Source organism: Arvicanthis niloticus, chromosome 9 (assembly GCF_011762505.2).
Source record: "Arvicanthis niloticus isolate mArvNil1 chromosome 9, mArvNil1.pat.X, whole genome shotgun sequence".
Classification (NCBI taxonomy): Eukaryota; Metazoa; Chordata; class Mammalia; order Rodentia; family Muridae; genus Arvicanthis; species Arvicanthis niloticus.
Window position 1 is genome coordinate 73,499,356 of NC_047666.1, and position 22,208 is coordinate 73,521,563.

General features: G+C 44.5%; 1 protein-coding gene across 1 annotated transcript in view; it reads right to left on the reverse strand.

Annotated features, from left to right (window-relative positions):
* Window positions 1-22,208, reverse strand: part of Plbd1 (phospholipase B domain containing 1) — a 58,569-nt gene that overhangs the window by 20,072 nt on the left and 16,289 nt on the right. Inside the window, exons 3-6 of the mRNA XM_034511816.1 lie at window positions 17,579-17,662; window positions 15,613-15,751; window positions 10,786-10,926; window positions 9,948-10,092 (exon numbers count right to left, since the gene is read on the reverse strand). Coding sequence (XP_034367707.1) covers window positions 9,948-10,092; window positions 10,786-10,926; window positions 15,613-15,751; window positions 17,579-17,662 — 509 coding nt within the window. The remainder of the gene's footprint in view (window positions 1-9,947; window positions 10,093-10,785; window positions 10,927-15,612; window positions 15,752-17,578; window positions 17,663-22,208) is intronic.

The window sequence follows — 22,208 nt, forward strand, 5'->3', positions numbered from 1 at the left end:
ACCATGCGGCAGAACGTAGAATAGAATAGTGAGATTAATAAGTTATCAGAGCTAAGTGGGGATAAGCCTAAGCAAAAGCCTTGCGCATTCATAAAAATATAAGACTCTGCGTCGTTATTCCGGACTTGGTGGGCATGGAAAGTCCTATTATTTTGAATAATGGATCATGATTAGGATTAACGTAGGCATGTTAAACTGGCTTAGTGTCAGAAAATCAATAGACATAAATCAATCACCATGTTCGAAGAAAAAAAAAAAAAGAAGAAGAAGAAGAAGAAGAGTCATGTGCTCCTCCCAATAGGTGCTGAGAAAGGATCTGGTATAATTAAAAACAAAACCTTCTTTGACAAAATTTCCCAGCACAGTAGGAGGGAAAGGACCACGTTAGTTCCACCATAAATGCATAATGGAAAGCCCATAGCTAAAATGAAACCTGTGGCTGAAACCTGCATCTTTGTCCCCTGACAGCAGGAGGCAAGTGAAAGCTTTCATCCAGCTAAGTCTGCATCAACCCAAAGATCTTATCCAGATAACCCCGGGGGGGGGGGGGTGTCATCAAAGGTACGTAAGGGATGGAAGGAGGAAATTTCATTTGGAGATGACAGTCCCTTGTGGATAGAAAATAACCCCAAGAAATCTACAAAATCTCCTACAAGTAATAAATAATTTAGAGAAGTCTATGGCTGCAGAGAAGCCAATTCACAGACCTCAGAGCTGTGTTGATAGGTAAAGGTCCTGGCCACCAAGCCTGAAGACCTGAGTTCTATCTCCAGACCCATGTGGTGAAACTAATTCCCTCTAGTTATTCTTTTCGCATACAGGTAGCATGAGAACACAGTACCTACAATGAATACAGAAAGGTCCCAGGGAAGTAAATAACAATGACAAATTTTGAGGGAGGCCAGGTGCTGCACGTCATGGTGGTGCCACCTTTCATCCCAGCACCCTGGATGTGATGGTAGGTACACATCATCCTGGTCTCCATAGCAACTGTCAAGCCAGCCAGGACTACATAATAAAACCCAGCTTCAAAAATAAATAAAATAAAGTAAAACAAAACAGAGCACTGTCTACATAGTGTTTTGTTTGCTTTTGGTTTTTGAGACAGTCTCTCACTGGGTACCCCAGGTTAGACTCTCAATCCTCACCCCAGCCACCAGAATTCTGGGTACAATGGTGGCCTTGAATTTTCCACAAATACTTTGACATTTTTTGCTTCGAGAGTTAGATCCTAGTTTTTTGCCTTTAGTGTAAGCTGGTCATAATCCCTCCCTTCTAATAAACAGAATGTGGTAGAAGTGGCCATGTGACTTCGGAGTCACTTCACAATAGGCAGGCCAGCTTGCTCTCCTGTGTCACCTGATTTGGCGGAAACCAAGCACCCTATCATGGACACACTTAGTCACTCCTGAGGAGAGTCTAGAGTGAAGAGGAAGGTGTGTCAGCTGACACAGCAGCTCCGTGAGTGCCCTTGGGGATCCCCAAGCTTCAGTTAAGCCACCTGCACGTCCAGCCCTGCAGGCCCCCAGTCTCTGTGACTTCTGGCTAATTTCTAGACACACTCTCCTCACTGAACCTATCCGAGATGCTGGTCCACAAAACCCATGAGATGCTAAGTGATCAATGCTGTGTTACAACTGCTGGGTTTTAAGGCTCTTTGTGACACAGCAGTGACCAATGACTAATACACACACACACCAATGTGTGATGAACAATTGGAAGAAGGAATTTAAAAATTTGTTTTGATTACAGTACCATCAGAACCTATTTAAGAATAAATTTAATTAAAGTCATATGCCCAAGTTTCAATATGGTCTAGGGTCCATCAAGGGTCTATAGAAATCCTACTGTTTGTTCCTGGGAACAGTAGCACCTTTGAGAGGTGAGGCCTGGAAGGAGAGCCTTGTCACTGAGGCCAAGCTGACTCATGCTTCTTGGCCGTTCTTGAGGAGGGTTAAGTGGTGTTCTCCTTCCACCCTCCTCCCTGTTCCTGGGTTGAGATGCAGTGGCTTTGAACCATCATGTAATGCAGCTCAGAGCTAAGCATTTGCCAACACTGTGCTGGTGAACACACAAATTTGCATGCTAACCTAACCACTTACTCTTCTTAGAGCATCAGGCATTTCATTTTTTCCCCATCTGTCTGTCTGTCTGTCTATCTACCTATCTATCTATCTATCTAATCATCTACTGTTAAGAAAGAGAGTCTCTCTATGTACCACTGGTTGCCCTGGGACACAGAGATCTGCCCTATCTATCTATCTATCTATCTAATCATCTACTGTTAAGAAAGAGAGTCTCTCTATGTACCACTGGTTGCCCTGGGACACAGAGATCTGCCAATCTCTGCCTCCTGGGCGTTAGGATTAAAGATATGTGCCACTGTGCCTGGCCAGGTATTTCATTCTAATGGTGGAAAACTAATTAACACTGTAAAACATCATCCATATATTTAAATGAATACACATGCTCAAGTCAATTGCGACGGATCCAGTATTTACAGTGACCTCATGGATATTGTGCTGCTGTTTTGTGGTAAGGTCTAATATAGCCCAGGCTGCCCTGAATGCCTAAGCCTGCTGCCTCCACCTCCCCAGTGCTAAGATTACAGGTAAACACCAGGACACCCAGCTTTAGATGTAATCTTTTAAAATACCAACACTTGACGGAATAATTTCATTAATTATTAGTTACCTCATTAACTTGTTATGACGGCCTGTAGAGGTCACCATGCAACGTCCTGAGAAAGCTGAAGGTGTAGCAAGGTGTGGCAGCCAGGTACTGCTGACCTCAACACGGACCCAAGCTCTGGGCTAAGTCCCACCCTGCCCATACACATACCTCTTCATCTTTGAAAGGCCTTCCTTAAAATGACTGAAGTCGCCTTCAATCACCCTGTGACTAACGAGGTGGAGCATGCTAGACATCTTATTCCTGATCTGTGTTTAGCATAGAAGAAATTGCTTTCTAGAAAGTTTCTAGATCTTCTGTTGGCCAAGACTGGCTGGGAGAGCACAGGAGTCCTATATGGGCCCTTCCTACCTGTCTCTTTGCCTGGGACCTCTTCTCTAGCTTCCCTACACACACACACACACACACACACACACACACACACACACACACACACGCAGGCACACATGCCCACACGCACATACTTCCGCTCACTAAGAGGAGTTTCAGGACTTCCGCCTGTTTCATGGTCCTGGAGAGCAAACTCATTCATCTGGGCCCTTAGTGTCTTCCCTGCAGCAAGCTCATGTCCAAACTGTCACACCAACGAAATGTGATTTGGAGCAACTTTTATTACGGCGCCTGTGCTAAAAGCCTGACTTCCCAAGGTCACCTGTTGACCTTGTTCTCAGGGAAATCCCATCTCCCTTCTTCAGCCAGGGTGGGGGTGGGGGTGAAGGGAAGCTCGAACGGTTTTATACAAAGTGTACTCTCGGCTGCATTTCTGGCCAGCTCACCCAACAGGACTCACTTTTATGTGATAGGCACGTCCTCAGATGCTCCTGCCCCCCACCCCCCTGAGGTTGCTTCACAAGACAAATCTGGCTTTGCAAGCAATTTATTGCCTTCCCCTGAGTTGCATAAATGAGTCTCTACAGGTGATGAGACTTCAAGAAAATACTTGTTCAAAGTTGGAACCTCTGAAGGAGGTGGACTTTGTACAACTTCATCAGAACAGAAGTTCAAAACTTGTGAGTAGAGGCCTCTTTCATAGGGCTTGTGTAAGACCGGTGGGAAACACAGATACTTACACTACACTTCATAACAGAAGCAAAATTACAGTTATGAAGTAGCAACAAAGATAATTCTACGGTTTGGGATCACTGCAACATGAGGAACTGTATCAAAGGGTTTCAGCATTAGAAAGGTTAAGAACTGCTGTTAGAAGCTTTCTGCCCCCCACTAAACACAGTTTGAAAAGTCATGGTCGTCTTTGCCTGACAACTGACAGGGTTATGGGTAGTAAGAGCTCTGCACTGTCCCTCCCCGCCAATGCCAATGGCGCAGACCCACCACTGACTGCATGGTTAATGGAGACACTACTGAACACAGAACATGAGAGCTCACTACAAGGAAGGCCTTTCAGACAGAGTGGGAAGGACTATACTGTTCCTTCTATTCCCCTGGGCTGGGGTTTCTATACATTTGTTGTAGGTAATTAACTTTTAAGGATTCTTGCCAGAGGACTGGTGGGATGGTTCAGTGGGTAAGATTGCCTCAGTCAAACATGAGTTCAATCCCCAGAACCCACATAGTAGAAAGAAAACTGATTCTGCAAGCTGTCATATATATATATATATATATATATATATATATATATATATATATATATATATATATATATACATACATATATACATTGACAGGGTCCTGGTTAAGGAGGACCAGGGGCACACGGAATGCTGTGACAAGCATGTCAGTAGTCACTTTGGACATTCTGTTTCTTTCTGGATGATGGCCAACAGTGTCCTGTCTCCACACAGACTGACCATTTGTAAAGCATTACTGAGGTTCCAGCAACCCGAGGGACTGTTCCAGTCCTCTGTATTCCGTGATAGCCCCACTGTAGCTCTCCATATCTGCTGAGCTAGATATTTGGAAGTGAAGCTCTGTGGATGTCACTGCCGCAGTCGTCTTGGTGGCCCTGCACTGACCCCCCTTCTTCCAAGCCTCTGCATTTCTCCCACGTGTGTAATGCTTGCCCTGTGCAGCATTGATGTACTGCCTTCTCCCTAATGCAAGGCTAACTTGGGGCATGTGTGTGTGTGATCTTTAGTGTTTGTATGTAAAATATATTCAGGGACATGCCGAGATTGCTCAGCAGTTAAGACTACTCTTTGCTTTTATAGGGGGCCCTGGTTCAATCCCCAGTACCCATATGATGGCTCACCATCATCTGTAACTGCAGTTCCAGGGCGTCTAGCACCCTCTCCTGTCCTCCATGGGCACCAGCCATATATGTGGTGTGCAGAGATATACGCAGGCAGAACACCCATACATCAGATAATTAAACTTAAAGAAAGATTTACCTTATTTTCTACTTCATGGGCCCTGAGGTTGAAGCTCAGGCCATAAGGTTTGGTAGCAAGAGGCTCTGCCTGCCGAGCCAACTGCTCACGTCTGTCACTGCTTCTTAATTTTAATTTTGTCTATTTCTCACTAGAATGTAAGTCTTGTACCTACTAAATGTTATGCCTTTCTTGCATCCATCATAAATACTCTTTTTAGACTTATCTTATTGTTCTGTGTGTATATGCACGTGTGAGCCTGGTACCCACCAGGCCAGAAGAGGATATTGGATCCCCTGGGACTGGGGCATATAGATGCTGTGAGCCACCACGTGGTGCTGGGAATCAAACCTGGGTCCTCTGCAAGAGCAGCAAGTGCTGACTGTTGAGCCGTCTCCTTGGCTCTGCATCATAAATCTTTTGCGAAGCACAAGAATGTAATAGAAAACCAGCAATAGATAAATTCTCTCTAATGTGTACAGCTTTACAAAGAGACATCAGGTTAGCCCCGTTTTGTTGTTGTTGAAAACACAGAAGCGTGCTACCATTAAAGCAGTAGGGCAGGAGCATCGAGAACCTTTAACAGACGTTCAAACCTCGTGAGGTAAAAGAAAATGCTTATTAATGGTTGTTTGAGACAGGTTTCACTCTGAATACAGGGAGGTCTCTAACTGGACCCTCCTGCCTCATCTCCCCATGTACTAAGATTACAGGAGAACACCCCATTCTGCAGCCTCGCAGAATTGTTCCTGGTTCTCATAATAACCTTTCTCCTTCTTTTCCTTTCCCTTCTTCCCCCTTTCTCCCTATCATGAGTTTCACTATGCAGCCCAGGCTGGCCTTGAACTCACATTACTCGTTCTGCCACAGCTTTCCAAGTGCTGAGATTGTAAACTCGAGTCACCACACCCAGCTCTGTGACAGACATCTCAATAGCCACTTCAAATCTCCAGATCAGGAACACACCACATTGTTAAATGAGGACAAGGGGGAAGTGGGCTGGAGAGATGGCTCAGCGGTTAGAAGCACTGACTGCTCTTCCCGAGTTCAGTTCCCAGCAACCACGTGGTGGCTCACGACCATCTGTAATGGGATCTGGTGCCCTCTTCTGGTCTGTCTGAAGACAGCCACAGTGTACTCATATACATAAAGTAAATAAATCTTTAAAAAAATGAGGACAAGGATCATATGAAATCTCTGACATATTTGAATCTGCAGATGGAGGAGGTTAGACCATCCCAGTCATTGTCATTTCAATAAGTTTGCTTCATGACTTAATATGTATGTTTCTGACTCAGAAATTTCTTAAATTTTATATTGCTTTTGCTCAGTGTTTATATAAATATTTGAACTATTATCTAAGTCATTTGCTTAATGTCCTAATTGATTCATTTCTATATTTTGCTCTGGTTTTACTACAGCATAATTAACAAATAAAACTTGCATATATTCAAGGCTATTGATATTTTTTAAAACATTTATTTTTATGTCTGTGTATGTGCGTGTACCTTCATGAATGCATATGTACCACTTGTATATAGGTATTGCAGAGGCCAGAGGGCATTATATCCCTGGAGCCTGTCATAGATGGTGGTAAGCCACTCGATGTAGGTGCTGGGAATTGAGCCTGGGTCTTCAGCAAGAGTGGTAAGTTCTTGAACCACTAAGCCATCTATCTATAATATACCTGGATATTAGCCAAATTAAATTAATGAGCTTACATAGCCACCTTTTCACGCATGCATGGTGAGAACATGTAAGCTCTACTGTGAGTAAATTTCACGTGTGGCGTATTGCAGGGAGCTGTTGACTGAAGGACTCTTAATACCCTTACTCAAGTTGTGAAAAGCCCTTCACAGGTTCCTGCCATTAACCCAAACTAACACCCTCCTCCTGTTCTACCCAGTCACCGTGGCCTTTCTCCACCACCAAATACAAATCCACACCTCATGGTATGGGAAAGCCATGACATGAATCCTGGCTTTGTGTCAAAGCCAGATTCCACATCTACTCTCGAAATCCAACATGGCTGATCCTTCGTCAACCAGTTGGCTGTGACAACCTGTTTCCAATTCAGTCTTCTAGCTCCTATTGAGAACGGAGCTGTCTAATCAGAGGGAACATGAGTAACATTGTTGTGTGGGTTCCTGGAAGAATACCTGGAGGATGAGGATGCCTGCCGTTCTGCGTATGGTGGCCCATGTGGCAAAGGCAGAGCTAGGGAGGGCGGGGCAGGGGGATGGAGGGCACACTGGTCACATAGCAAGGCCATTCCTCTGAAAGTCTTCTGCTGTCTTTGGAGTTTTTATAAGGGTCTCTGCATTATCTGTGCCAACTTATGTAGTCTTTAAAAAAGTATTTAAAATTACATTTGTATTCATTTATGCTGTGTGGGAACATATGGCATACAGTACACATGTGGAGGTTATAGGACAATTTACAGAAGCTAATTCTCTTCTTCTAGGATGAGGGTCCTGGGAATCAAACTCAGGCCCTGGGGTGTGGGGAGCTGACAGAAGGCGGCTATCATCCTTGCAGTCATCTTGAGCCATATACCCTGACAAGAGACTTGATTACAATAGCCTACAACAGCTGAGCACACTCTGATAACATCTTGTTTTAGATACCCAGGATTTTCCCTTGGGTGTGTGAGACTTAAAGGTGTGATTTAGAGCCGAGACTTAAGGGTGTGACTTAGAGATCAAATTTAGAGACAAGACCAAAGGGCATGACTTAAAGGCGTGGCTTAGAAGTGAGACGTATAAAAGGCAAGAGTCAGACAGAAGAATTTATTATTAGGTATTAGGCACTTAGCACTTGGAGAAAGAACTTGGAACTGGGAAAGAGACTAGCAACTGGGACTAGGATTAGGTGCTAGGGACTAGGGACTTGGAACTAGGGACTTGGAGAGAAGAAGAGAGACTGGAGAATAAATGGGATTGAATCACTCTCTGTCTAGTCTCCATTCCTGGCATCCCTCCGTCCTCACATTCTTGCTGAACTCTGACCTGAGGACCGGAGCAACCTGGGGGGCTCTAACAATTTAGCCCCCAAGGCTTTTGGCAGTGCAGGTCCCAACATTGATAGAGTGGTCCGTGACACTGGGGCTTTCAGCAGGCTCCTTTACAGCTGGGATACCTCATTAGCTCCATCCTTCCATCTGTCCTTCCTTCTCCCTTTTTCTTCTCTCTCTCTCTTTCTCCCTCTCTGGTTTCTTTGTTTCTTTCTTCCTCTCTACTACTCCTGTCTTTTTTATACAAAGTTTTATTATGTAGTTCCAGTTGGCATGGAACTCTCTTTTGGGGGGGGGTTCTCAAGACAGGGTTTCTCTGTGTAGCCCTGGCTGTCCTGGAACTCACTCTGTAGACCAGGCTGGCCTCGAACTCAGAAATCTGCCTGGTGGTGTGGAACTCTCTACGAAGTCTGAGTATGCTTCAAAAATCACAGACCTGTCTGCCTCTCCCTCCCAAGTGGTGGGACTAAAGGCATGTGCCACTGTGCATGGCCTTAAATCTATATTCTGTTCTCAAGAAGTTGGGGCTCTAAGCCGAGCAGTGGTGGTGGCGCACGCCTTTAATCCCAGCACTTGGGAGGCAGAGGCAGGCGGATTTCTGAGTTTGAGGCCAGCCTGGTCTACAGAGTAAGTTCCAGGACAGCCAGGGCTACACAGAGAAACCCTGTCTCGGAAAAAAAAAGTTGGGGCTCTGGAAATACCGGCTCCACAATCCTGCCCCCACCCCCATCAGTCAATGGGAGTTACGCAGCTTTCCCTCTCAACACGCCCAGTGTTCACTAACGTTGTGTCCCTCTCCCCTGCGTCCCTGTCAGCACTGACACTGTCAATCCTTTTAGACATTGGCTTTTGCAAGCTCTCCTCTCTGAGACTTCCCATCGGTCTCTTCTGTTCTAATCCTAGCCGCAGTTCGCTGCCATCGAAATTCTTAGTCTCGCCTTCTGCATCAGGTGACTGGGACGCTCTCCCTCTTTGGGCTACTCCCGATGCTTATTAAGTGTCATGGCTGTCATGGTTAATATTGATCACCAACTTGATGGGATCTTTGGTCACCCAGGAGACACCTGTGAGAGATTGCCTAGATTAGGTTAGGCCTCTGGGGAAGCCTGTGAAGGTCTGTCTTACTAGGTTAATGGGAGTGGGAAGACCCACCCTAAAAGCAGATGGCCCCATTCCCTGGTCCTGGGTCATAGATTGGTTAAACAGAAGAGAAGGGAGCTAAAGGGAGCATTCCTCTCTGTCTCTGTCTCTCTGTCTGTCTCTCTCTCTGCTCCCTGTCTGTGGACACTTGTGACCAGCTGCCTCAAGCTCTTGCCTCTAGGACTTCCACATCATGATGGACGACCTACACCCTTAACTTTGAGTCAAGAAGCCTTTTCTCCCTTCAGTTGCTCTTGTCAGGGCATTTTGTTACAGCAATGGGAAACGAAACTAAGACAGTCTATCAGGTCCAGCGATACTGTTAGTTATCTGTGACTCCTGGCTCTCCTGACTGCCGCACAGGGGCTAAAAGTCTACACACACAGTCCTCCATTTGCAAAAGTTCGAGGCTTCACACATCAGGTGAAGAACTGAGCAGACTGCTGTGAATGAGGGAACCTGAGATACTGAAAGCAGGACCTGCTGAGTTCAACTGCGAGCACCGCACAGCCCTGGAAACATACCCTTAAGTATTCTGCTGGCACCTGAGATAATTCTGACACATCTACTTACATTTGCAAAACACTTTCTGCTTGGCAGCTCTGTAACCCCCCTTGTGTCATTCTGTTAAACGAGATGACTTTGTTTCTTCAAATGACATTCTAAAATCAGACTGTACCCCAGGTGCAGACATTTCGTCTCTCCTTCCAGCTAACTTCAGAATACCAACGTTTTATTTTGAAAAAGTGCACAGATCTTGCTCTCAGTATATTTACCTGGATAACTGCTGAAAGAGAGCCGTTTGCTGGTGGTGTATTTGTCCTTGATGTTGAAGTCCCAGTGTTTATAGATCCTGAGCATGGCTGCATATGTGTACCAACTTGAGTGGGCAAAAAAGATGTTTTCAAATCCAGGAAGGACCTGTCAGCAGAATCATAGTTAATAATGCAGGGGTACGGTGGCTGTCTACGTAGTATACACAGGAGGCATCCAGGGGGTGTGTCAACTTAGGTAAATATTAATGGTACTCTCTTCTTAGAAAGCATTACATTTATTTGTGTTTGTGTGCACACTCATGTGTTCATGTATGTATGTATTATGTATGTATGTACGTGTGTTTGTATGTATTCCTGTGGATGTGAGCATGCCATGGTATACACGTGGAGGTCAGAGGACAATCTGTGGAGTTCTCTCCTTTCACCCTGTGGTTCTCAGGGATTGAATTCAGGTCATCAGGTTCGGCACCAAGAGCCTTTTACCCAATGAGTGGTCTTTACAATTACTGCTTTCTTTATTATTGGAAAATACAGCCAAGGGGTCCAGCATTAACTTTTAACGTATGCAACACAGACTGTCCTGCTGTGTGAAATGGAACAATCTGGAAGGTAGGAATCCTGAACTCCATCTAAGTACCTGCCAGTTCTTAACTTCTACCATAGAGGACCCATGTACCATGACATCCACCCAGGAGTGAGAAGAGGTTGGCTACACATGGATGATGGACATATAGAAAAAGCATGCAAAATCTGTTATGGTGTATAATTAGCATATGCTAATCTATGCTAATAAGAAGGTCCATGTGGGTGGGAGGAAGACAGGGGCTGCCGATCTCACCTTAATAAGAGCAGAACAGTGGCCCATTTCCCAAATCTTAAACTTCTTCATGCTGCTGCTTTTTGTGGGAGACAGGGAGGGAATGAGGTCCAGCAGGTCACCAACAGCATTCAGGAACTGAATTTGGAACATTGTCATGGGCTGTGAAAAGACACAACAGCCCTGTGACATGCGTCAGTTTTGACTTTTCCTGTTGTTCCTACTCCACTAAATTACTGCTGGGTGGAAGGTGTACCTACCGTGTGCACTTTGTGGTGCTTCGTGGTTCGTAATTCACACACTCATTTTCTGGCTTTATAATATATACAGCACATTTGTGTGGGGACAGATTCTACAAGTGAAATTCCTCGTTGCGGACAACAATCAGAGCTTCTGTTGGTGTTCCTCTGCAGGGGTTCCCCAGGTGTGGCAGTAACTTTACTGGGTTTCATGGTTCCAGAGGGTTACAGTCTATGATTACCACATTGAGGAACCCGGCAGCAGGGAGGAAGGCATAGCACTGGAGCAGTAGCTGACAACTTACATCTGAGCCTTAAGCACAAGCTCCAGAGAGCTAACAGGAAATGAACTTTTGAACCGTCAAAGCGCACCATCAGTGACACACCTCCTTCAACAAAGCCACACCTCCCAATCCTTCCCAAACAGGTCTAGCAACTGTTTGTGACAAAGCATTCAAATATATGAGCCTATGGGGATCGTTCTCATTTAAAACACCACAAAAGTTTTATTTTTTCTTTTTGCTCTATGTCTATTCTCTAGAAAGGCAGAAAGCACCTTTAACAGAGGCGTCTCTTCTCCAGAGTAGTTCTACTGATGTCTCTTGAGACATTATTCTACTATGTAGCCAGGCTTCTGAAGAACTCACAGGAATTCTCCTGCTTTAGCACCCCCAAGTGCACAGATTGCAGGAATGAACCACCACACACAATGGGTTACTCCCATGTTAGCTTCATTTTGCTAAAAGTTTAGATATTTGTCCTGATACCCACAGGTAAGCGTAGTCCTCACCCACTGTCAAGGAAATGCCTCTTTGCAACAGATGGAGACCACTACAGAAAAGCACAAACAATCAAAATACAGAATTGTAGAGCCCAATCCCAAAGGATACGTTTATAAAACACTCCTGAACCTAAGGCTTAGGGAACACTGTGGGGAAAGGGTGTAAAGATGAAAAGACTCAGAAAACCAGAGACTTTCCTGTGATCTTTTGCCTCCTAGGAATGTCAGGGGCTACCCCCATAAAGTCTTGCCAACATGATGGCCGTAACATGAGATGAACAAGGATGGCAAGAACAGACGGCAGGAGGAGATGGGAAAAGACCATGGGGTCTCAGCCCTACTGAAGAACTCTGGGAACCAGGAAATGCTGAGAGCGGGGGAAATAGTCTACCCCAGGAAAAGCCCATGAGTTCCAAATGGCTGGCCCTGAACCACACAGACAAGTAACATATATGGACTGAGCTGAACATATATTACACATATATGTCTGTAACAACAGTTAATGAAAAAGGAAGCCATGAAAGAGAACAAGGAGGTCATGAAAGGACTGGGGGCGGGGCAGGGAACGGAAAATGATATAATTATGATCTCAAAAAGGTAAAACTTTTTAAAAGGTTAGATATATTTATATAATTTTTCTCACTGTTAAAAAAGATTTTTTTTTCTGTTAAATTGTGCTTTGTGATTAGGACCAGTGTGATTCTGAAGTCAAGCTTATCAACCAAGTTCCATTCAAGGAAATGCTGTCTCTGCACCTGCCTTTGCTCTTCCTATCTTTCATGGGTATTTTTTAAAGGTTTAGATTTTTAAAATTATTATTTTTATTTTTTTCAGAGCTGAGGACCGAACCCAGGGCCTTGAGCAAGTACTCCACCACTGAGCTAAATCCCCAACCCCTTATTATTTTTAAATTTACTTATTTTTACTCTGTGTATATGTTTTGTCTGCATCTATGGCTGTGCACTACATGTATGCAGTACCCAAGGAGGCCAGAAGGGGGCACTAGAGTTACAGATGTTGTGAACGCAATTGTGGATGCTAGGCATTGAATCCATGTCCTTTGCAAGAGTAGCCTGTGCTCTAAACTGCTGAGCCATCTCTGCAGAATGCTAGGGTTTTAGTCTTTAAAAATGTTTAAATAATATTATATATTTTTGTGTGTTGGTGGGTGGAAGGTGTGTGCATGCACGCATGTGTATGTATGTGCGTGCGTTGTGTGTGTGTGCGTGTGTGCATGTATGTGCACAAATGCCAAGGTACACACATAGAGGTCAGAGGATAATTTAAGAGTCAGTTCTCTTGCACTCTGCCCACATAGTGATTAAATCCAGATCACCAGGTTTGGTAGCAAGACACTTCATCCCTTAACTGTCTCAATAGACATTGTTTATTCTTGAAAACAGAAAAATCTGTCTGTCTGTCTGTCTGTCTGTCTGTCTATCAGCTACATATCTCTCTACCCTTTCAGCCAACATTATCTGGATAGAAGGCAGCCTGTAAGAAACATTTCCCTTCATCTTTCTTTTATACTTAGTAAAAAAAAAAATCCCCAAGGCTGCTCCCAGACAGAAGCTGGCTTTATCAGAGCTACTCCATCGGCCTGGCTGGTCCTCTCTGCATTTGGGTAGTTTCAGTCTTCTGCTATGATACATGACTTGCAGTCAGTGGGTCTGCACACCCCTTATTGTGTATTTGCTGGTGTATCCTTGTGATAACACTAAAAGGGGATTTCTGGGTCAGAGGGCACATGAGTACCTGGTTTTCATACAAAGCACATAAATCCTAACCAGTGTTTTAGAACAAGGCCCTCTTTTCCCACAGCCTGTCAACACAACTACGGAGGAACTATGTATCAGGATGGTTTCACATTTCATTTCCTTCCTTCCTTCCTCCCTCCCTTCTCCTCCCTGCTCTCTTACTCTTCCTTTCTCTCTTTCTTATATAGTGTCCTAGTTAGGATTTCAATTGCTGTGATAAATTCCATGACTAAAAAGCTTACACTTCCATATTACTGTTCATTATTAAAGATAAAGTCAGGATAGAAACTCAAGCAGGGCAGGAATCTGGAGGCAGGAGCTGATACAGAGGCCCTGGAGGAGTGCCACTTACTGGCTTGCTCTCCCTGGCTTGCTCAGTCTCTTTCTTATAGAACCCAGAACCACCAACCCTGGGACAGTACATCCACGTGGGCTGAGACCTCTCTTGTCAATTGCTGATTAAGAAAATGCTGTACAGGCTTGCCTACAGCCTGATCTTATGAAGGCACTTTCTCAGTTAAGGTCCACCTTGTAAATGGCGCCAAGGCCGTGTCAAGTTAATATAAGCTAGACAGCACATATAGTGTTTCATGTACTCCAGGCTGGCCTCAAATTCACTATGCAGTTGAAAATGGCTGTTCTAGTTTCATCTCTATTGATGTGATAAAATATATGGACAAGAAGTGACTCAGGGAAGGAAAGGATTTATGTGGCTTGCAAGTCTAGGTTAAGAACCATCCACAGTAAAGAACAAAGAGAACAACCACTGTGTGATTGCATCCCCACTGTGTGCTTGCATCCCCACGGTGTGTTTGCACCCTCATGGTATGCTTGCAACCCCACTATGTGCTTGCTACTCGGCTAGTGTTCTCCATTCTTACACAGTGCCAGGGCACAGCACATCAAATGGTGCGACCTACATTCAGAGTGGGGTTTTCTACCTCAGTTAACCATCCAGACAATCCCCCACAGGCAGCAGGCCCGTAGGCTAACCTGCTCTAGACAATCCCTCAGGATTCTCTCCCCTGATGGTCATCAGTTATGTTGACAGTTCAAACCAGCCATCACAATAGCCTTGAACTCTTGATCCTCTCGACTCCACACACAAGAGCTTGAGTTTCAGGTATGCGCCACCATGCCCAGCTTATAAATTGTATTTCTAATCTAAGAGTGGTGGGGGGTTGGGGAGGAACTCCTGTGGTTAAGAATCATGAACATCACTGTGGTGAACATTTATTCAAATATTTTGTCTGATGTATACATGTATACATCTACACACACACACACACACACACACACACACACACACACACACACACCGTATATTACCTAAGGGAACAAACATCCTTAACTTTCAGAGCTATGCCAGCTGGTATCTCAGGTACCTCAGGCTTGTTAGTTTTCTTTCAGAATGAATCCACAGATCTTCTCACACCTGTGTGCTTAAGTGACCGCCCCAAGGCGTGGCAATCAGAATTTATTTACTGAGACTTTTTTTTTTTTTGTCTTATTGAGCAGATAACCTAAAACACTAGCTCCCATTGAGTGCGCTTAAAATCTTATACATTCATAACTGGCTCTTAACTTCAGCATGAGCTGTGTATAGAAAAGGCTGGGAAAACACAGAAATAAACTATGTTCTGTACCAGAGCCTTGTATTGGGCAGTTAGGTATCTCAGGATGACAGATAAAAACAGTGCTTGCTTGTGAGGAATGTATATTCTGGTCCCAGTTTGATCTGCAACTAACTTGGAATGTTTTTTATTTCCTCTGTTGATATAGCTGGTGTAGAAATGATCAAGTAGCCCAGGCTGGCCATGTACCCAGGTTGGCCATGTGGATACTTGGCTTGTGTTTTCGGTTGGATTTAGTTAAATGGATTTCTGCGAGAATGATCATTAGATGAGAATATTTTTATTTTGTTTTGTTGATGGTGCAAGAGATAGAACCCAGAATATGCTAGGTAAGTATTGTGCCACAAAACTATATTCCTAACCTTGGACAAAAAAAAATTGTTTTTGCTTCATCATTCTGGTAGTACAAATTCTTAGGAACCTTACAAAATTCTTACCTTTATTCTCTCTTCTGAAGCCCTTTTCTGCGCTCCAAGATACAGCCCATCTAGCTGTGTCACCACATAGCCAGTGTGTCTCCAGAATGGGTCATCCTTGTATTTTTTGATGTTTTGCCTAGTCCACAGTTCTTGCTTCCTAGAAGAGAAATCAGACTTTACCGTAGATCTCAACAGTGGCTCACTCAAAACCAAATCAAACCAGGAGTCTAGAGGCCCCACACCTGTGCATGTTGGTATAGTTAATTATTAATTTTAGTACATTGCCACTATTCAAGTGACTTCAGTACAAGCTTTAAACTGTTTCTAACCTCACGCCAGGACATTAACTCTTCCATAGCTTTCTTGGGGCCCTGTCTAGACTCTGAGTGTTACACTAACCCGTGACGGCCAGGCGCAGGCTGCCAATGTACATTCCTGAGAACATAATGTTTTGTCAGATCTGTAAGGACAGGTTCTTTTGTGTGTAGAAGAGCTGCATCTGGAGAGAGGGAGAGATGCTGCCGAGGACTAGGCAGTTTAAGCAGGCTACTGCTCTCACAGAGGTCTCCACCCCATTTCAGTTTGTTATTGTTGTCTACCTCAACAGGTCTGTTCTAGCATTCTGGGGTGGGGGGGAAGATTACTATTACATATGTCTATGCATCGTGTACATGCAGTGCCTGTGGAGGCCAGAAGAGGGCAGTGGATCCCCTGCAGCTGGAGTTACAGATGGTTGTGAGCCACCATGTAGGTGATGGGAACTGAACCCAGGTCATGTACCAGAGCAGCAAGTGTTCTTAACTTCTGAGCCATCTCTCCAGGTTCCCAAAATGATTTATTTTTAATAGTTCTTTCATTTTTACTTCTTTTAGTTCTCTGGGTTTTGTTTTGTTTGTTTTAATGAGATGATATAATGACTTGACACAATTTTTCACAGAGAAAGCTATTTCTGGTTTGTCTAGGGTGTCCTCTGTTCTTAAGACAGCCCAATGCACACCTCCGGGATCCAGCCCCATAGTTTTGCCTGATGCTTGAGACCCTCTAGCCAGTCACAAGTGGGATGTTTCATGCCTGATTCAGCAGAACATGCAAGAATCTTTGGGTTTCCAGATGAGTCTGCCACGCCATCAACTTAATTAGACTTACATTTTACTCTTCAGAAAACTTAATTAAAATAAAAGTACCCCAGCAAGCATTAAGCAGGCTGACTTTAAACCTGGGTGTGTAAGTAATTTCTGAACTATGGACACGGAGGCAAGGAGATCTTAGCTTGAATTCGAGGTCAGTCTGGGCTACGTGGTAAGATTCTCTCTATGTCTCTCCACGTGCCAGCTTAGGGGTTTAGATATTCTCCAACTCCCAGCTAGAGTTAATCACTAGGCTCATGACACAGAAACACCTTACCAAAGGAGGAGTAGGGGCAATTAAAAAGAAAGAGAGGGGCACCCACATGGGAGGCTTCAGGAATCTGACTTTGCCTTCTCTGTTTCAGCCATTGGTAATGAGACATTCAACCTGACCTCTAAGAGAGCTGAAGTTGCAAGCAACAGGCTTCATTCCATTACAGAAAATGTGGCCCCTCCAGTAAAAGCTTCTGCTTAAGAGGTAGACTAAGATTCAGCATGAGGGAAGTGGCAGGGTAGCCATAGGAACAGGAAGGGTAGTCATGGGAACAAGGAAAGGTAGCTATGGGAACAAGGAAGGGTAGTCATGGGAACAAGGAAGGGTAGTCATGGGAACAAGGAAGGGTAGTCATGGAAACAAGGAAGGGAAGACACCGGAACAAGGAAGGGTAGTCATGGGAAGAAAGAAGGGTAGTCATGGAAACAAGGAAGGGTAGTCATGGAAACAAGGAAGGGTAGTCATGGAAACAAGGAAGGGTAGTCATGGAAACAAGGAAGGGTAGCTATGGGAACAAGGAAGGGTAGTCATGAGAACAAGGAGGGGTAGTCATGGTAACAAGGAAGGGAGCTTTTGTACATACTCCATGAAGTCTTGCACTTTATCCACAATGGAAGGATTCTTGATCAGCTGTGGGTACAGGTTCGTGAAGTGGTCATACATGTGTCTGAAATGACAGATACAGCATTACCTCCCAGTGTCTCCTGGACGTCAACAACTTCATAAATTCACTCTTTTGTTAACTGGAATGCTCACCAACCACAAATCTCCACCATCGTTTTTTAAAACTTAAACCATACAGATGCTCAACTTAACATTAAGAACTATTTCCAGGAGCTGGAGAGGTGTTTCAGTAGTTAAGAGCAATCACTGCTCTCCCAGAGTTTGGTTCCCAGCACCCAACATAAAAGCCAGGTGTGGTGGTGTGTGACTGTAACCCCGTGCTGGGAAGATGGGGAGAGTGGATGCTTGGGGCTTGCTGGCCAGCCAGCTTATGTGAAATGAGCTCTGGGTTCAATAAAGAGACCTTTCCTTAAAGAATAAGGTGGTGGGGCTGGAGAGATGGTTCAGTTGTCAAGAGTGAATATTGATCATTCAGAGGACCTGAGTTCAAGTCCCAGCACCCACACCAGGCAGCTTACAACTACCTAAAATCCAGCTCCAAGCAGTTATAGTGTCCCTGACTCCTTATTGCACACACAGACACAGGTTTATACACAGACTGACACACACAGACACTGACACACACAGACATACACATACAGACATGTACATAAACATACAGAGACACACTCAGACATGCAGATACACACACAGAGACACACTCAGACATGCAGATACACACACAGAGACACACTCAGACATGCAGATACACACAGAGAGACACTCAGACATGGCACACACAGAAACAGACACACACAAACATACACATACACACAGAGACACACTCAGACATGCAGACACACACAGAGAGAGAGAGACAGATACATACACATATACACCTCACCACCACACTTACACATTAATAAATAATAATAACAATAATAACATTTAAAATAATATGGAATGCAGAAGAGGAAAACACCATAAGTTACTGGTGTGGTCTGACTATAAGATGTTCACTACAGGCTCCCGTGTGGACAATTGGTTGGTCTCCAGCTGGTAGTGCTGTTTTGGGACATGGTGAAGTCTTTCTAATATAGTCTAGAGGTCAGAGGTAGAGCTACAGGAGTGGGGGATATGGGATTATGGGTCATCCCTTCTCCTGAAGTCCTGTACATTATGACTCTGGACATCATGTAAGCAGCTGCACATGCTTCTACTGATAGAGCTACAAGCCATCTTACGGCCTTGCCAATTCTGCTGGTAGGGACTGTATCTGCCCCCATACCATAAACCCCAAATAAAGTTTCCTTTAAAGTGGCTTCTTGAAGGTGTTTCATAATAGCGATAAGAAACATTATCAATGGAGCTCCCGTAAGCCTCCCTCAAGACTCACTGCTCCCATGGCCCAAATGACCCAGGGTTGAACCCTCTGACACCGGAGGCCCTTGGTGAAACTGATTGGTCACTTCAAGTGTCTTGTCGCAGTTGGGAAATGGACTAACCAAGAACCCCGTGTGGGTTTGATGATTTGAGTCAGTTTCTCAGGGCAACAAACTTAGGGGGTTCTTATTCCAAGATGCCCCTACACATCTCAATGAGCTTCAGGAGACAAATATTCCATGTGTCTTTGGGCAAAGGAGGAGACACTGGAAACCCACAGATCTGGAAGGTGGCCATCACAATCTCAGATAGCAATGATTACACAGCCTGACGTCAAGAAGAGTATGTAGGTCTTACATAGCAGATGATACAATACCCAAGCTAAAGAGTAAAGGAGATTGTTCTCCCATGATGGGTGCTGGGAAATTCATCACAACCATCGACTAAACCCCTTTCTCCCTACAAGATGTCTCAGTAACATAGACCCATTCTGGGTGGGGTTCACTGGTCAGAGGAGGAAGGGACAATCAATTGATTCTAAAATTGGAAGGAATGAGATTCAGACCACGAAGAAGGGGGGGTGAGGGGGGATTTTCCTTGTAGAGACCATCCCAGGAAGATATAGTAAAACTCTGAATACTTAATTCAAAGTCTTTCTCTTCTTTGGTATACACTGTTGCTTTGCTTACTTTATATATAACTACTTATGTGCTTATATAAATTTTATGGGATGGGGACACTGATCAATGGTTAAAAATACTTGCTGCTTAGTATTCTGCATCTGCATGGTGGCTCACAACCATCAGTAACTCCAGTTTTAGAGGACTTGATGCTGTCCTTTGACCTCCATGGGCATCAGACACACACGGTACATACACATTCATGCAGGCAGATCCCTCAGACACATAAGATAAGATAAAAAATTTTAAAATACAAATATAATTAAAAGTGCATAAGCTCCTGAGCTGAATGCAGTCCCACACACTTGGTGAATGTCCCTAAAACACCAGCTCCTCAAGGGACACATTACAGGAAGGGTGAGAGGGTCTCTCTCTGCCTGGGGAGAATGGCATTGGGACAGGAAGCCAATGAAACGTAATTTCCAGAAAAAGGCTAAGCCTAGAAAGATGATCCTCTGAGGTTTGAGTGTGCAGAGCTCACCTGCCTCGGTGTAGAAGTCTGGCAAGATGGCTCAGCCAATAAAAGTGCTTGCCCTGTAAGCCCAACGCCCTGAGTTTGATAAACAGACCTCAAATAAAGAAACAGAGAACTGAGTCCCGAAGGCTGACCTCAGACTTCTACAGGTGCACCATGACAAGAGCCTTCTCTCCACCACACATTAAGTACACAAACACACACACACACACACACACACACACGTGCACGCACACACACACACTAAATTAAACACTATTGTACTTTATATACAATTTTAACTTTTAAAAAAATGAAATGCAAAGTTTTGATATACAATGCTCACTTAGATAAGGAAACAAAAATATTGGGCATTTAACCCAAAGTCCCCGTCGCTGCACCCACAGTCCCCATCACCCACAGTTCCTGACACTGCACCCAGTCACTGCACCCTGCCTAGTTCATACAGAGTTTCAGCTGTTTGCACACTCCCACTGTCAAAAGCACAGCACTTCTCATTTGGAGAAAGTTCTGTGGATTTTGCCCTCCAGGGAGCATCTGTGGAAACTCATAGGCTCTTCAACACTGTACAGCCCTCAATGAGAAACAACGCAACACAGACGTCAGTGTTTCTAACAGAGAAATCCTGAAGCAGAGGAGTGTCAGTCTCAACTGAGAGATGGCAGCTAAGGAGACGCATGTAACACAAGATGGAAATACAGGAAGACACCTGACACTACAGCTAACATGTAATTACTGAACTGTTGCTGATTGATTTTGTAGAGACTATACATTAAAATTTTATTTTACTTTTGATAATTTTTCATATGTGTATGCGCACTTGGGTGCAGTCCCCAAGGAAGCCAGAAGAGGGCATCAGGTCCTCTGGAGTTAGAGTTACTCTGGTCCTCTGGAAGAGCAGTACATATTTTTAATTTCTGTGTCAACTTTCCAGCCCTAAGACAAGGTTTGTTTGTTGATGTTTTGTTCTGACATTTAGAACACAGAAGAGATGCTGGGTGAACAGTGGAGCTGTGCAACCATCTATCTGCCTCCCCTGCACACTGCCATGCTCCTCTGTTAATGGGCTATAGGATTTGGGCTTGGGTCATCTTGCTTGCAAAGGCAAACTTACCGACTTAGCCACCCCCAAGGACACAGACTTTGAATTCTGAGTTCAAAGCTTGATTCTACACTGGCTAACGACTAAAAGCAAGATTCTCGATTTCTTCATGGTTTGCAGGTCTCATGCAGCAGAACTTCATGGATCTGTCAAGCTTAGTTACGGGACCAGCAGTGCCTCCTCCTAAGTGGGCTAAGAGTTGCTCACCTCAGTCAGTCACACACATTTGGAGGTTGAGAATCTCAAAGACTCATGATCATTTATCTTTTCCTGGATCTCTTTGCCTCTTGTCAATATCACATTGTTTAATGCTTGTCATTCACTGTGTCTGACTCTTTTGTTTGTCTGACTTTCCTGGATCAGGGACCAGACAGTCTGCCTCAGTATTTTCCACAGTAATTAAACTCCCCCCCCCCCCCCCCGTGTGTGTGTGTATTTGCACGAATGGACAAACTCTGACTAAACAGCCTGGTTTCCAATCCCGAATCCTACTGTGCTAGCTCGTTTTATGTCAACTTGACACAAGCTAAAGTTCTCTGAAAGAAGGGAGCCTCAACTGAGATAGTGCCTCCATATGACCAGGCTGTAGAAAAGCCTGTAGGGCATTTAAGTAGGGATTGGTGGGGGAGGGACCCACAGATTTTGGGTAATACCATCTCTAGGCTGGTGGACCTGGGTTCTCTAAAAAAGAGAGCAAGCCATGTGGGGCAAGCCAGTGAGCAGCCCCCCTCTGTGGCTTCTGCATCAGCTCCTGTGGGGAGCCGACAGAAGGCAATTATCATCCTTGCAGCCATCTTGAGCCATATACCCTGACAAGAGACTTGTTTACAACAGCCTACAACAGCTGAGCACACTCTGATAGCATCTTGTTTTAGATACCCAGGATCTTCCCTTGGGTGTGTGAAACTTAAGGGTGTGATTTAGAGCTGAGACTTAAAGGCATGACTTAAAGGTGTGGCTTAGAAGTGAG